This window comes from Erpetoichthys calabaricus, chromosome 2, assembly GCF_900747795.2.
Source record: "Erpetoichthys calabaricus chromosome 2, fErpCal1.3, whole genome shotgun sequence".
In the NCBI taxonomy this organism is placed as follows: domain Eukaryota; kingdom Metazoa; phylum Chordata; class Cladistia; order Polypteriformes; family Polypteridae; genus Erpetoichthys; species Erpetoichthys calabaricus.
In genome coordinates this window covers 146238205-146255551 of record NC_041395.2, presented here as the reverse complement: position 1 = coordinate 146255551, position 17347 = coordinate 146238205, and the positions used below count along the sequence as shown (strand labels likewise).

Here is a 17347-nt window from a genome sequence, read left to right as displayed (position 1 = left end):
AGCATAGGGTATCTCCCAATCCACGTAATTTAGTTTAGTTTAGTTTAACCAGCTTGTTAGTTACACGACTATCTAGACCATGTATTTATTATGCTGATTGGGTTTTATAAATTGAATAGGACAGCACATCCACTGAGGGATCCCATGTTTATCATCACCTAATTCAGTAATGTTTAAGCATGCCATGACCTTTTGCTCCATGTTTGAGCCAATTTTTCCCCATTCCGTACTTTGCACCTTAAATATGCCGTTCTTGTAGTTTAATAACCAGTGTAGCTTACCTGGTAGCAGGCAGTGTGGTGTGGTAGTTAAGGCTTTGGACCCCAAACCCTGACACTGTAAGTTCAAATCCTGATGCTGACACTGTGTGATCATAAGCAAGTCACTTGACCTGCTGGTGCTGCAATTGGAAAACCAGAAAAGAGAAACGTAACCAGTTCTATCAGAAATGTTGTAAGTCACCTTGGGTAAAGGTATCAGCCCAATACATAGAGTAAATTTAAACATCTGTTTGGAAACTAAAAGTATATGTTTAAACAATGGCAATACTAAAAAGGTACAGTGAAGTTAGGACCATTCCAAACAGAAATACTTTTGCAGGGAACTGTAATATCCCAAAGGCACAGTCACTAATACAGGAACAATTCAGAGTCACCACCTAACTTAGCATATATGTTTTAAGGACGTGGGAGGACTATAAGTTTCCAGAGAAGATCATGCAAACTTGTGGAGCACATCCCTGAAGCTGTTATGCAGCATTAATAAGCCTTCTGGTGCCCCAAATACATATTTAAATATATAGAAACAAAACATTGTTTTTGCTTTCATAAACATTCTTCATTTTGAGTGTCTTATGGATTAATGATTATAATTTTCATCACAGGGACAAGGTTCATTCACATAAGCTGACTATGAAGGTATAGTTTTATATAGTAAAAGATAAATGATTTTAATAAATGGTTTTCTGCTAAGTTTTCTTAATATGTTTTCTATACACCTTGTATGACATCACAGTGGATGTATGGCTATATAATTAAAATTAAGGAATAAAATTCTTAATAGTATAGGTTGAACTATGCAGCTGTAACAACTTCATATTTACGGTGTTGAGTTTATTATGCTAAAGCAGTTTTATATGTGATGATGTATTTTAATAGTATTGGACCAGCAATATGCCTTTTCATAGTGCATGCAGTTCACAGCACTGGGAAAAACATCCATCCATCCATCCATTTTCCAACCCGCTGAATCCGAACACAGGGTCACGGGGGTCTGCTGGAGCCAATCCCAGCCAACACAGGGCACAAGGCAGGGAACCAATCCTGGGCAGGGTGCCAAGCCACCGCAGGACACACACAAACACACCCACACACCAAGCACACACTAGGGCCAATTTAGAATCACCAATCCACCTAACCTGCATGTCTTTGGACTGTGGGAGGAAACCGGAGCGCCCGGAGGAAACCCACGCAGACACGGGGAGAACATGCAAACTCCACGCAGGGAGGACCCGGGAAGCGAACCCAGGTCCCCAGATCTCCCAACTGCGAGGCAGCAGCGCTACCCACTGCGCCACTGTGCCGCCCCTGGGAAAAACAAAACCTGAATAATACACTGTTGATACATAAGTAAAGGAAAAACAGTTGAAATTCATGAAATGATAATCTTATCCACAAAGATTGTCAGCATAATATTCTCCCAAACTATATAGACTGTATGTATGGAATATTAAATTGTATTTTTCACTGGTTACATTAGCAAGAGCTTTAATGTGGCTTAAAAATAAAAAAAAATAATATAATAAAACTTTTATTCTGGGCAACTGATTTAAAAGTTATACTGTAGTAGCAACTTTTTATTATGCATTTCTATTTGCATATAGTATCGATAATCCCTGTACATTAATAATTGACAAGATTTCTGTTTGACAATTTAAATGCTAAAAAAATACATTGTGACCACCAGGGGGTGCCACTCATCCCCAAAACCTAGACACAACCACACCAAGATTGTCTCAAGTGCAAATAAATTATTATTTATTCACGATTCCTTTTTCCAAAGTCCACATCACAATCTCCAGTCCACAAAACCTCCTTCTGTTCCTCCAGTTGAGTTTTGCCCTCTGCCTCCCAACTCTGACTCAGCTCTTGGAGTTAGATGACTTCCTTTTATGATAGACCCAGGAGTATGTCTTTACATAACAGAAGTATTTCTGGGTCATATGGAAGGCTCCCAAACCAGGGAGGTATATTCCCAACAGCACCCCCTGGTGGTACCCAAGGACCTAGACAGGGCTGACATTCAAAAGCACAAGTTTTAGGAAATGGTGTATGTGTCCAGTCTGGGGCCAAATCATAGTAGCACTGCCCCATCTCATACTGGGGAATGAACTATTCAGAATCCTCTAGTCCATCCATTATTGTTTATTCCCGACTGTGATAGGAATCAATAAACATCCTAGTCGAAATGTGCCTCCTCTCACTCTGTCCTTCCATTACAACTTCCTGGTGGGGCAAGGATTCACCTTCCATCCCCTTTGGGACCGCAGTCTATCCACTATGGCACTTACAACATATTGCTGAAGTGTTTTAAGAATTAGGAGAACAAAGTCTACAATGAAAGACATTATAATCACGGTAATGTTATACTGTATTTGCAGTCTTGAGTGAACATTAATGCTAATCTGTTGTATAAAATATGAAGGAATTGTTTAAACAAGCAACACTCATTTCATTGTCAGACAAACAGTATATGGCTTTCATGTAAAAAGAAACATCAGACATAAATATGAAACATACAGTGGCAACAAAATATATAAAACTTGTTAGTTGGCAGAATGAGAAAGACCAAATGGACCGTGTCAGCCTTTGGGATGAGACACATGATGAGTGAACGCATCAGAAATGGAGTACAAGCAACATAAGAGCAACACTGATATTAAATAAATCAAGACCTTTCTTCAGTGGGTTATAGAATTGACTGTGATGTTTAGTTGTGGTTATAGTATGTCAGCTTCATCAGCTGTCCTTTGTAGTGGACAATTATGATATGAGTACAACCCAGTTGCCTACTCAGGAAAGATACCAAATAAGCAGCCCTTAAAAACTTTAAAATAACAAACATAATGAGCAGCCATGAGCAGAGAAAGCAGGAAAAAATGATTACTTGACTGCTTTAAAACAAAATGCCACCAATTTTCATGATCATGATCCTTATATTGAGATACAGAATGTTTTTAGCATGAAAATTACACTTTGAAGGACTTTGATACATCACAAATGTACAGCATGAAAATATTTTATAAGGTTTGTAGGGTTATAGGGTCAGTATTGTGACATGGACAGAGTAAAACTAATCAACATGTAACATGGTGCCTCTCTTTGATGCCCTGATTAGTAACTACCTTACCTCAAGATTTCCGTCTTCCTTATCAAAATAGCTACCATCTGCCTTCCCTACCTGGAAAAAAACTCTCAATACAAATATAAAGTTAGTTAAAAATTAAATGTAAATGAAACAGCTGAAATGCTAATAATCACTGATCAGGGCTGTCTTAACGTATGGGCACAATGGGCACTGGCTGGGGACCCCTGCAGCATAGGGACCCACCATGTTTCTGATACCTGTATATGTTTCTTTTTTGCTAACAAAACAAGGGCCCCAGCGCATTACTTTGCCCTGGGGCCTATGATGCTAGTAAGACGCCCTTGTTGTTCATTATGCATTTTTGACCCAAATGTATACTGAGTGGCCACCTTCATTTACCCAACAGCCAGTTCATCCCTCATTGGCCTTTAGTACTGTCTCAGTTATTTGGCTGTTGGACTTAATAAGGTGTAACACATTTAGCACAGGAATGTTAATACATGTTGACTCCAACTCTTTGCATGATTCTTTCCAAATAGCTAGTGGTGGATCTAAACAGTCTGACAGCTACTCAGTTGGAAGGATATCTGAGAACTGGAGAGACAATAGTTTTTGAGTAATTTACTATAATGTTTCTGTTGCCATTCTAGTTCTTTCCTAGACATGTGGCATAGCAAATTATCCTGAAGAAAAAGTCCTTTCATCAATAAAAACACTGCTGTGACAAGCTGATGCTTCTTATAGGCAGAGATGTTCAGATATTTTGTGACATTCAAGGCATTATTGTATTCAAGAGACCCAGCGTATGCACAGCCGGCATACTGTATGATGTTAATGTGAAGCAGGAGACACCCATGGGACTTATGTGGTGTTTGCCAATTCCTAGCACAGAATGGGAACTGCAAGTACTTTGAGCTATTACACAAGGTAGTGCCATTTTGCCAGTCCCATAGTACCATAGTAGTAGTAGTAGTAGTAGTAGTAGTAGTAGTAGAGCAGCATTTAGTGTTGCTCCGTTTTCAGGAAGAACCACACATTTTTGTTTTTCACTCAGGAAAGTGTTGGGTCTTCAGCTGCCATACCCCAGTCCTAACATAAGTAGCTTTACTGTCAGAATGTGATATTTGTGGTTAAATGCATAATGAAAAAATAGTTTATCTATTGTTATTTTCATAATAATATGATCCCATAGGAATTAATTCTGACAAGCTGATCAAATATGTTTAAATATCTTAAGATATTAAATAGTAAGGGCATTTTTAACTCTTTAGCACATCATATTCTTTTGTAAAAAATCTAGGTAAAACAGTCATTCCAAACCTTTAGGCACAGGTAACAGAGGGATGTACTAAGAATATTTAATAAAAATAAATAAATGCATAACAGACCCAAGGGTCTGACCTAAAGACTGAATGTCCTATTTATTTGAAGAGGTTGCTTATCTGCTTCCTCCGTAAAGTTCTGTACAACAACATTTAAATGCACTTGAACTTAATCTTCTCTGTAGCTGCACTACTGCCCCTCCAGTGAAATCTTGCCAAATCCCATTCTCTTACATGATGCTTTATGCTCCATTGCATGGTCAGTTTTTGTTGTCTTGCCTATAATTCTTGACTGGCTGGCTTCTAGTGACCCATTGGCTTATTGTATTCCCAATTTATTGGCTTTCTTTTAAATTATCAGAAGCCCATAATCTTCCCCTTTGGACTTGACCGATTCCAGCAGGCCCTACATAATTTTCTTTTGGTTCTCTCAATACATCTCTTGTGTGGACCTCTAGTTTGACTGGCTTACAGCACACAAATATGAGGTGCATGTTCCCTGACCTAGAATGACCAACTCATTAACAGTGTGTTTATCACATATTACAGTTTGCCACATATGTATCCCCTTTGCTTGCATCAAAGTCCTTCAATAGCAGCTTATAATAGATAGATAGATAGATAGATAGATAGATAGATAGATAGATAGATAGATAGATAGATAGATAGATATTTTATTAATCCCAAGGGGAAATTCACATGAATGGCGGGTTAAATTAAAGTCAAATTAGTTATCCTGTTTTCTTTAAAGGTTGAATATTTCCTGAGTCTGCATTGGCACATCCCAGCAAATTGGTGTGCCAGCTTCAAAACCATGGGTGTAGGGTACATAGTAAAAAAAAAAAAAAACGCCCTTGGGGTATGCTTTAACATTGCAAAGCAGCTGAGCAGGCTGTCTTTCAAGGAGAGGCAGGAAAGTGTAATTCAGAAAAGAAGCAGGTCTGTTAATTCATTAAATTGCATGGTTCCTTTGTGGCTCCACTTGCCAAAAAAGCTGAGGTTACAGATTTTGTTCTTATACCGCTGCATCAACACTTTCTTTTTTATTTCACTTTACACTTTACACAGCAGAGTTGCTTACTTAATAGGAAAGATTAACAAAAAACAAATGAAATGTTGACTTAATTTGCAAATGGTTTCATGGACAGGAAGCAGACATATGTCTACAGCAAACAAAGCAACCTGGATCAACACAAGAATTAGGAGTTTAGCCAGGGTGATCACATTACAACAGGACATAAACATCTGAGTTAAAACAAATAAAAGCAGAAAATTGTAGAAGTGGCAAATCCAAAAATGTAATTTTAACCCAGTGCCTTTTTTACTATGAAACAAGAGTGCCAGAAGATCAGACATTATGTTATTTCTAAAACTCTAAATGAATGGAAGAAGGGCAAACTGTATTGACTGTTTATTGTGTGAACTTTTGACTATACTGTAAATGGTGATTTTATTACATCTGCTAGTCTCCTATATTTGACAGAACAATATGTTTAAACAATTCTATAAAAAGCAGAGAAAGTACCAATGGGGGTTATGTGTGTATGGTTGTGTGGGTGTGCATGTGTATTTTAAAAGGAGAATGGATAACCCTAAAAATGTGTGTGAGCTGAATACAACATAGCAGATAGCTTCAGGTGTGCAGATATGAGTGTATCAGAAAGAGCAACTCTGTTGGGGTTTTCAGACACAGCAGTGTCATAGATGTATTAAGGATGATCTGCCAAAAAAATAATAAAAATTAAGTCAATGGTGGCATTATTATCAGATAATTTATTAAAGAGGTTGGATGTTGATAGATAGATAGATAGATAGATAGATAGATAGATAGATAGATAGATAGATAGATAGATAGATAGATAACTTAACTTTTTTAACTGCCCCTCCTCCCTCACAGGAGGTAAAATAGAAAAATGTAATACTATACCATTATCTTAGCCCTCTTAATCTTGATCTGTGCCATGGGAGGTTGGAGCCTATCCCAACAAGCACAGAGCAAAAGGCAGGATCAGTCCTTGGCCAGGGAACCAGTCCATCGCAGGTTGAACACACAGACACACTCACACTACGAACCAATTTAGGATTGCCAGTCCACCTAACCTGCATGTCTTTGGACACCCGGAGGAAACCCACACAGACACGGGGAGAACATGCCAACTCCATGCAGGGTGGACCTGGGACATGAACCCCGATCTCATTACTGTGAGCCTGCAGTGCTACCACTGCACCACCCATAATTTTATACATAATACAGTCTATTATAATGGAATGGGTCTTTCAAAAACAATTCAATGAACTCTACAAGGATTTGTAGAATATTTATGCTACCATACTGTATCACAACTACTTTAGCAATATTTTTTTTAACATTCTGTGTGAAAAAATATAAAGTATTGTATGTATTTTAATATAATAGATATATTTTGGTAGCATTTATATTTAATATTAATTAATAGTGAATTAGTTGTAATTTTTAAATATTTTCATGAAAATGTAAAGCAGATAAATTACTCCTAAATATAGATTTGCACACTCTCTGTAAAACACAAAGCGTACTTGTTTATGGAGTGTCAATAAACTGTTTCATCTGAAGAATCTCTTAAGCAGAATAGTGAGCCAGCATTCAAATTGAATGTAAGTTTCTAAATCTTTTAGTTGACATCGTCTAGGAATTTGTGTTAAATACCAGGAGATCTACAGTATGAGTGGACTGTAAAAATCTGCTAATAATGGATTTCCTTATTTTGCCTGTGCTCTACGCCATGTCTTATTTACGGAGTGACAGGCTATGAAAGATTATGTCAGTGTACAGAGCCGTGCAGTTGGAGGAGCTACTAGGCTGGAAAAAATTACCAAAGTCATTTCTTCCCACAAAAATGCAGTTGTTTCCAAACCTCAGTCACAGCTGGTGTGTTTAGGAAGCTCACAGGAGGGGTGAAGTTTTGAAAATGGTAGCAATCGTGTTAAAGTCAAATTTCAGACGAATGCACTCGTGACTGGAGTGTTTATGCATTTTTTACCTTGGGCAAGGATAAAGTACAGTTTACTTTTACTTACAATGATGAAGCGAAACAGGTCTCTAATAGGTAAGTGCGCTTTTGATTATGAAGCAATTGTGTTTGCAAATTGTATGCTTCCAGTTGTTTACGTGTGAACTCCTCTTAGTTTCTAGATTTTCTTTTAAGGAAACGTTGCTTTTCTAAGATTTTATTATTGCTCTCCAGCACTCTGAGGATTTGATGATAATCTCTTGCTTTAATAAACTCCTTAAATGAGATGGGCACACATGTTCTTATTGTTTGTGCTATGTAGACTGAGTTATTCTTGAAATAAAACATTATATATAAAGTTAGCACTTTAAAGTGGATCGTTTGTTCTTTTGCACAAATGTGGATTTAGTGAAGCCTTGTGGAATTAATCTTTCACTTTATTTTTTTTTTAGTCTGCAAAAAAAAATAATTTTTTGGTCCCATCAAAACTTTTAGGTGTTCTTTATAGATTTGAGGGTGCTGAATCGAAATCGGTCAGCAGAATTGATCTGTAACAACCAGCTTTCAAGAGATGAAGGTTTAAAATGGAAAAAAAGCAATTATAAAGATAAAAATGTAATATTTTTAAAACACATAAAGAACTGTATTAACCAAATTATGTATTGCAGATTTCATTGATTAAACATAGATTTGATTTTTGTTGTCTATTCATTTCAGGACTAGTGCTATTTATGTGTTATATGCATAAACTCACTTATTCAGTTGGTTATTATAAAGCTTAACACGTTGCATATTTTTTGCAAAATAATTTGCATGACAGAAATGAATGGACTGGCACTCTCTCCACCATCATTACCTGCCTTGTCCCTGATGCTGCTGGGGTAGATTCAGCCTCTCAATGACTGCAAATTCTCTTTCGTGGATCTGAGAAGGTTATGTTATAAAAATGAACAGAATTTTGTCAATATCAGTAGTCAAATGATTGTTTACTTTTGGTTTATCTATTACATTATACAGTAAATAACAAGCACAACTTTAGTAGTTATTAATGCATATACTGTTTTACATCTCTGCAACTACTTTAGTGGTACTATAGAGGCAGGCTGCCTGCAATCATTCAAGGATATCAGACTGATACAGTAAGTTAGCTGCCTCCTACTTTGAGACATTGGTATTGTTTCCTCTTCTCCAAATTGACCAAACATCAACTAAACAGTTGTTTGGGGGAATCTTCTCATGGGAATACCAAGTGGCCAGTTTTATTGGGTTCATCTAACCATCCCACACAACCACCTTATTAGGCTGTGACAACACTGGATCTGTGAACAATGCTGGTAAAAGCAGGGACATGCAGTACAAACCCAAGGAATATGTATGAGCGTAAAACAAACTAGAATCATTTTGTCCGATTTGTGTTGAAGATCTACTGTAAACATTGCAGTACACACTCCTTTGATAGCCCCAGCAGCCAACACAGTATCAGAGCTTTCACCCTCACGTTAGTACTTCCCTTTTTGTTTAGTAGTTTCATACAGCTCCTGTCTCAGATGATAGTGAAAACTGCAGATTTGTGTTTTGTTGGGTGGAACTGTGTTAATTGTATCTTATATGAGAACAAGCAAAATGTTTAGGGTGTTTTAACGATACAAGAGACAAACATTTCATAAATAATCCAGCTTGTTTCAGTTAGTGAACAGCTATGTTACCCCAAAATGTCAAGATTACTTCTTCTTCTACATGACTCTGTACTTTGTTCCAGACTCCCAAAAAATGTTTGCACCAAGTCTGTCTTGGTTTCTGCCTAAAATGCACTTGCCCCTTTATTTCCATCGTTGTTCTTTAGTATGAGTTGTGATGGATCAACTTTACTGATGCTCTTGCCATTTTTAAAGACCTGGATTAGGTGTCAAAGTGAGTAAGACTGATATGGAGGTGTTTTAATTATTCAACTTATGAAATGGTTTATTGATTCTAGTGCAAACTACTGTTGTAGCTTGTGTTGTGCAAAGTGCGCAAAAATGTGTGCTGGTTTAATTAGATTACAGCTCGAGCTGCTGCAACAGTAATTAGCAGGAACCATTGGCGGGTCAATCTATATATAAAGCAGAAATGGGTTAGTGCAGGGAAAGAGTAAAATGGGGAGTGAGTGATCTCTTTTAGAAGAGAGCTGACTATTTTGAGGAAAGCAGTACAAAAGGCTGCATGATGGTTCTGTGTGGTAGTTGTGCTCACATCCTCTCAAAAGAGGAACAGATCGAAGTAGAAGAGCATGCTGGATGAAGGACTTTTAGACACAGTGGTATCCCATGAAAACCAAGGTGCCCTGAGAGCTGCAGAAACTGTAGTAGCAGTTCAGGTTTGTGCGGTGGACTGGGGATGCAGCAGATTGCTTCAAGGACACAGAGAGAGAGAGAGAGAAAAGAAAAGAAAACATTTTATCTCTTCACCATTTGGATTTCTAATTTCATTTATTTGGATTCTTTTTATTTATTTGACACCCCAGAGGCACTGATTGGTTATAAGACACTGTTTTATTGGATATATTTATGGGACTTATGTATTTAGGGCGGCACGGTGGTGCAGTGGTAGCACTGCTGCCTCACAGTAAGGAGACCTGGGTTTGCTTCCCAGGTCCTCCGTGCGTGGAATCGTCATGTTCTCCCCGTGTATGTGGGGGTTTCCTCAGGGTGCTCCAGTTTCCTCCCATGGCCCAAAGACAAGCAGGTTAGGTTCATTGGCGTGTGTGTGTCCTGTGGTGGGCTGGCGCCCTGCCTGGAATTTGTTCCTGCCTTGTGCCCGGTGCTTGCTGGGATTGTGTTAGGATATAGCAGCTTGGAGAATGACTGACTGACCTATGTATTTATTGACTTATTTATTTGGAAATGCATTTTGTTTTGCACATTTTGAGCACTTTGAATTCTTTACCTTGAATAAACTGGCAACCTTCTGATTTTAAAGCCTCGCTTGTTTGCTCACTTGCCCTGGTCGTTCTTGGTTCATGACTTTTGATGTCCTGAATAAATGAAGATGCCATGGCTGTGAGCCTGGGGCATCACACCTAGTAGCTCATGACCAAGCTCTTTAGTCCAGTAATTGTTTTATTTCCAGAGCTGCTATGGTTTATTGGCAAATGTGGATGATTTAACTAATGCCTTATAGAGTCTTAATATAACATCTGTTATATTTGTTATTTTTTACAATGTTTTTGGTCTGAATATAATGTCAAAGTAAAGCAATAAATCCTTTTCTGAGTTTGCATCCTATAACAAAAGTATCATACAGTCCATATTTCATTTATAATTTAATGTGTCTTTTGTCTTTGTGTTGTATTTTTGTCTTGACTGTGTTAAGGTTCATTTACAAGTGCTTGACCAATTCTCTTATATGAGAGTATCAAGACAAGCAACACTGCTGGGGTTTTGACACGTGACAGTGACTGCATTTGCATGCACTTTAATAATCTGGTTATTCACAGAAACCTGGTTTCCAAAATGCCATGTACACCCTTATAATGGTTAGAGAAGACGGGATAGTGGTCTCTGTGAAACCAAGTTAACATGCTGTTATGTGGCCATGTAACGTTAAGGATTTCATATACTTTACTTAACTGTTGCACTCTGTTAGTCTGTGTATGTCTTTGCTCCTCTCACATTTCCAGCAGTCAGTAAAAAATGGTGGAAGCAACCACAAATATACATTCTCTGAGGTAAATGCTTGGGTGATCACATTATTCCTTCTTCTGACTGAAATAATCTGTCTCAGTATTTCAGAAGTAGGTACGTTTATGTTGAGGAGCTAAATGTACAGTGCTAAGATCAGGAGTACAATCTCAGGAGCAATATTGGGGGTAACTTGCTAAAATAAGTGATCAAATAAGGCACTGCAGGTTACCCACATGAAAATGTTGGGGCACCAACCTAGTCATCCCCTTTTAATAAAGTCACAAAAAAATTAAACAAAAAAGGGCCGCTGTGTGCGACACTATACACAAATATACAAAATTACACAGCAAATTAAGCCATTTCCTTACGACCAGTGTTGCCACTCTAACTTTTAGGAAAAACATAGACCATGTAACCAAATAAAACCAGAAAAAAATAGACATATTTAATAAGGTATACAACAAATTTTCTAATCAAATATAACAGCAGTATATATCTGCCGAATCAATCTAAGTGTCAAAAAAAAAAAATATTCCTGATAAGCAGGAAATATCAAATTCAAGCTTGGGAGCAGAACATTAAACAGGACTCAACCTCACTCAAATCAACAACTTTAACTTTAAATTTTCTCGTGTGTACTTTTTCAGTTTCTCACAACATTATTTATGGCACCGTCCTTCTTTAACGTCATTCATGACAGATTTTGGTGGTTTCCAAGTGAAGCAGTTGATATTTAATGACCTCTTTTTCTATCAGCACATGACTGACTGGAATTAAGGCATATGCACTATGCAGGATGTGACATCAAGGCACAGTTCACCAATCAGAATCGGCAAGTTAATTTGGTTATGCACAGACTAGTAATTACATTTTAGAGATACACAGAGTTGATAAGTTTTTTGTTAAGATGTACGAAACAATAAATTTATGTGCACAAGAAACTGTAGTTCAAGAATTGTGCTAAAAGAAATACATGAGTGTAATGAAAAAAACATAGAATCAGGAGACAAAAATACAGAAACATAGACAGGAACAGAAAAACATAGATCTAGGTGGAAAAACATAGGGGTAGTAACACTGCTTATGACTCTTTGTCAGGTTTTATGGAGCGCCGCTGTATGGCGCAGTTGGTTCAGAACTCACTGCCTCTTTCCGCCAGCAGTGACCTTTAAATACGGAAGACCAGAAGGGGCACTTTCACGTGCCCTCACTGGGCGTCTTCTTGTTTTCTGTGAACGGAAAAGATGAGGAGAAGGTTAACGCAAGTGCCCCTCTTGACCCAGCGTGGTAATATCTACTTCAGATGAGCCCAATGCACATGCATGACACGTGTGTTTTGTTGTCTGATTTCTTTTCAAAGTAACACTTAACCTAATGCAATGCTTATTTTATTGAAGTAAAAATACCTGTTTTATTACTATCCCAGCAGCAGCAAATGTAACAGTATTCCATTCCCTCCAGAGCTTAATCACACAGCCAAGCAGAAAAGGCTGTGCTACCTGCAACAGAAACATATTAATAAAGTGTCAGTTTAGTTTTAATCCATCTATTTGCATTAGATATTTTAAAACAGTGTGATCGGGTGACACATCAGCCAGTGTTGATAATGCAAATCATTGGAGGCTGAGATTGGGGATGCAAATAGTGGATAAATGTAATTTACTTACAGGACATGAAGGACAAAATGCATTTATGAAACACAAGAAAATTATCACATTTGGATGTTTTTCTGGTCAATTTCATGAAGACCTATATATGGACTTAGGATTTAATAACAAATGCTGACCAGTCAAATGTGCAGTACTCCATACAAAAGGACAAAAAGTAACACAAAAGTAATGCATTGTTTGTAATGCATTACATTTTATAAAAAGTAACTATATAACATGCACTATTTTGTTACTTTTTTATTGCAAACGATGAATGATGTAACTAAGTAACTTTTATAATATTCTCCACAGTGCTCTAGAGACATAGGCTCCATGCTTGGTTTTGGAGTTATGGCAGCTGTTGATGGTGTTTAATCTTTTTTTAGCACATTTTCTAGACATCAGAGCATTTTCCAAAGGAGATCATCATAAGCGGGGTCATGCATGTAAAGCGAGGTTTTTAAGAAACCAACTTTTTGCCTTAACTGGGTTACTCACCTTATTGTGTTTTGTGTGTACATGTAAATGCAGTGAGTGTAACAGTTGTGTGGTTCACTTCTCCAACCACACATATAATGTCGATGAAAAGGGCCAGTAGGAGCTGACCCAGCTTGTAAAGTGTGCGATGTTGTTTTTACTGTCTTAAATTTTTTTTTAGAAATAATTGTTTAGTTTATCATTTTTATCTTTGTAAATCTCTTGTTTTACCTATTATTAATAGTATACTGTATATAAATACATTTTTTTGTTACTGTTGTATCAGAAAGCACAGCTCATTGTATATTGTTGTGCATAGATTTTAATAGTTAATGGCCCAACAAGTTCTTATCCTGCGAGCAAAAAAAGAAAAATTCAAGAACATTGGCTAAGGAAAAGTAACTCTGAACACAAAATGACTGCAAATATACTGTAACTCCTGATGTCATAAACCCTGATTTCTGGTGATATGGTGAAAACCCTATTGGTTTATTGATCCTTTTGGTTAGATATCTCTATTATCGGCTGGCAGTTTAATTGTGTAGCATGAATTTTCATGGCACAAATTAGGACTCTTGATTTCCAAGTGGACTTTTTCATCACAATTAGGACACCTCTGGAATGGGCTCATAGTAGTTTTATGCAATATATTCTCCGGTCATGAAATTTCAGTATTCTTGATCATTGGTGGAATGAAATGCAATGAATTAATTGGAAGAGAAATCCATTACCAGTTAATTTACAAATACAGTGAGACAGATTAAAGATGAATTTTCAATATTCTCTTTCTGCACTTTCTACACCTTGTTGAGCCTGTTCAAGTAGTTCTGGGTATAAACAGACAACCAACTCACTATTAGTTTCTGTAAGTGTCCTATACCTAATAAATTGGCTATTCAGTGTATGTTCAAGGTGCTTTCAATTGTGTCCTCAGTTTTATGTTGATGAGACTGTTTTTTTTAATATTTTGTTTTTATCTAAAGTTTACAGTACAGTATCATGTTAGTTGTTTATAAATTTTGTGGTTGCACAATTACAGTAAATCATTTTAAAAAGGAAACATAAAAATGTGTCACAGTTTAAGTGAAGGACTTGTGGTCATATTTGATTTTGGGGTGAGCGAAACTTGCTTATTCTTTCCATTAATGAGTCTGTTTCCTCCTAAGACTCAAAGATATGGAAGACAGGTTAACTGGTAACTCTAAACCGTTCCATAATTTACAGACTTTAGTGTTTACATAAATGAGAGCATCCTTGAACACAGAACATGCAAAGGAAACTGAAAGTGTTCAAAAACGTCTTCCTTTGAGTAAGACTGAGAAAGTAGCAATTATTCAACAAACTCAGTAACAGTACTGCACCTCAGATGAGCTTCTAAGTATGGAAACAGTAAAGGAGCACTGGAACATGTGTAAAAACATTTTATATGTAATGCAGGACAGGTTCATACCTAAATTCAGAATTAGTAGGAAATTTAAATAAAAAAAAACTCTGCGTGGGTTAATAAAGAGTTAAAAAAGAAGCTGCAAAGGAAAAAGCAGTTGTATAAGGTGTATAAGACTAATAACTCCAATGTGAATCATGAGACATATGGGAACATGAGAGCAACCATTAAGAAGAATACTAGGGAGGCTAAAATATAGCTACAGAGGAATATAGCAGATAAGTCAAAAGATAACCCAAATAGATTTTTTCAGTATTTCAGTAGTAAAGGAACAGTGAAGGAGGAAATTAATTGCATCAGGAATAGTAATGGGGAATTAAAAAATAGAAACAGTAAAATAGCAGATGCTTTAAATTTGCATTTTTCTGAGTTTTTCTGGTTTCACATGTGAGGAAGTAGATAACCTCCCAGCAGTAACAGGGACTACTAAGGATGTACTGAATGATTTAGAAAATGTAGAGGGAGAAGTACTGATTAACTTAAATAGGCTGAAATCAAACAAATCACCAGGACCTGATAATATTTACCTTCAAGTTCTTAAGTGGGTTAGCAAGTACATATATAAACCCCTGAAGTATATTTTTAGGACGTCTCTGTGCACTGGGGAAATTCCAAAGGACTGGAAAATGGCAAATATAGGCTACAAAGCTTAACATGCAACACAGGTAAATTAATGGAAGGAATTATTAAGGATAAGACTGAGCACCACATGGCAAGAACAGGAGTTTTACTGAAACGTCAGCATGGGTTCAGAAAAGAGAGCTCATGTTTTACTAACATGCTGGACTTCTATGAGGAAGTAACAAAGGGGTATGATCAAAGTGAGCATATGATACTCGTATTACTTATCTTGACTTTCAGAATGAAAGGTACCACATGAGAGGCTGGGTATCAAACTAAAAGAATTGTGAGTTCAGGGTGATGTTTGTAGATGGGTGCAGTATTGGCTCAGACACAGGAAGCAGAGGGTGATGGTGCGAGGAAAGTTATCACAATTGGATGATGTTGAGAGCGTGTTCCTCAGGGGTCAGTGCTAGAGCTGCTGCTACATAAATAATTTGGAAAGGAATATATTTAATAGGATGGTTAAGTTTGCAGATGATATCAAGATGGGTGGATTGGCAGATAATCTGTAATCAGTTGAATCATTACAGAGGGACTTGGACAGCATACAGGCTTGGATAGATTTGTGGCAGATGAAATTTAATGAAAGTATATGTAAAGTATTACATGTAGGAATGAAAAATGAAGGGTTAACTACTCAATGGGAGGTCTAAAAATCAAAAGTACACCTTATAAGGATGGATTTAGGAGTTGTAGTGGACTGCCAGACAGTGTTCAGAAGCCATTAAGAAGGCAAACAGAATACAGTAATCCCTCCTCCATCGCGGGGGTTGCGTTCCAGACCCCCCCGCGAAAGGTGAAAATCCGCAAAGTAGAAACCATATGTTTATATGGTTATTTTTATATTGTCATGCTTGGGTCACATATTTCCACAGAAACACAGGAGGTTGTAGAGAGACAGGAACGTTATTCAAACACTGCAAACAAACATTTGTCTCTTTTTCAAAAGTTTAAACTGTGCTCCATGACAAAACAGAGATGACAGTTCCGTCTCACAATTAAAAGAATGCAAACATATCTTCCTCTTCAAAGGAGTGCGCATCAGGAGCAGAGACTGTCAGAAAGAGAGAGGAAAGCAAACAAATCAATAGGGCTGTTTGGCTTTTAAGTATGCAAAGCACCGCAGCACAAAGCTGTTGAAGGCGGCAGCTCACACCCCCTCCATCAGGAGCAGAGAGAGAGAGAGAGACAGAGAAAAACAAACAATCAAAAATCAATACGTGCCCTTCGAGCTTTTAAGTATGCGAAGCACTGTGCAGCATGTCGCTTCACGAAGCAGCTGCACAGAAGGTAGCAACGTGAAGATAATCTTTCAGCATTTTTAGACGAGCATCCGTATCGTCTAGGTGTGAGAACAGCCCCCCTGCTCAATCCCCCTACATCAGGATCAGAGAAAGTCAACGCAAGAGAGAGAGAGAGAGAAAAGTAAGTTGGGTAGCTTCTCAGCCATCTGCCAATAGCATCCCTTGTATGAAATCAACTGGGCAAACCAATTGAGGAAGCATGTACCAGAAATTAAAAGACCCATTGTCCGCAGAAATCCGCGAACCAGCAAAAAATCCGCGATATATAATTAAATATGCTTACATATAAAATCCGCGATAGAGTGAAGACGCGAAAATCGAAGCGCGATATAGCGAGGGATTACTGTATTAGGTTATATAGCATGATATGTGGAGTTCAAGTTTAAGGAGGCTATGCTCAAGCTTTATAATGCACTGGCGAGGCCTCATCTGGAGTATTATGTGCAGTTTTGGTCTCCAGTCTACAAAAAGGACATAGCAGTGCTAGAAAAGGTCCAGAGAAGAGCTGC

General features: G+C 37.5%; 1 protein-coding gene across 7 annotated transcripts in view; it reads left to right on the top strand.

The window, feature by feature from the left end:
* mcf2l2 (MCF.2 cell line derived transforming sequence-like 2) overlaps positions 1-17347 on the top strand; it is a 399475-nt gene that overhangs the window by 35256 nt on the left and 346872 nt on the right. The window contains exon 1 of one of the 7 annotated variants that reach the window (XM_051923914.1): positions 7612-7774. The exons of the other annotated variants lie outside the window; for them this stretch is intronic. Within the exon in view, the coding sequence (XP_051779874.1) occupies positions 7696-7774 (79 nt within the window). The 5' untranslated portion in view covers positions 7612-7695. Of the gene's footprint in view, positions 1-7611; positions 7775-17347 lie in introns of those variants that run through there. 7 annotated transcript variants of the gene reach the window in all.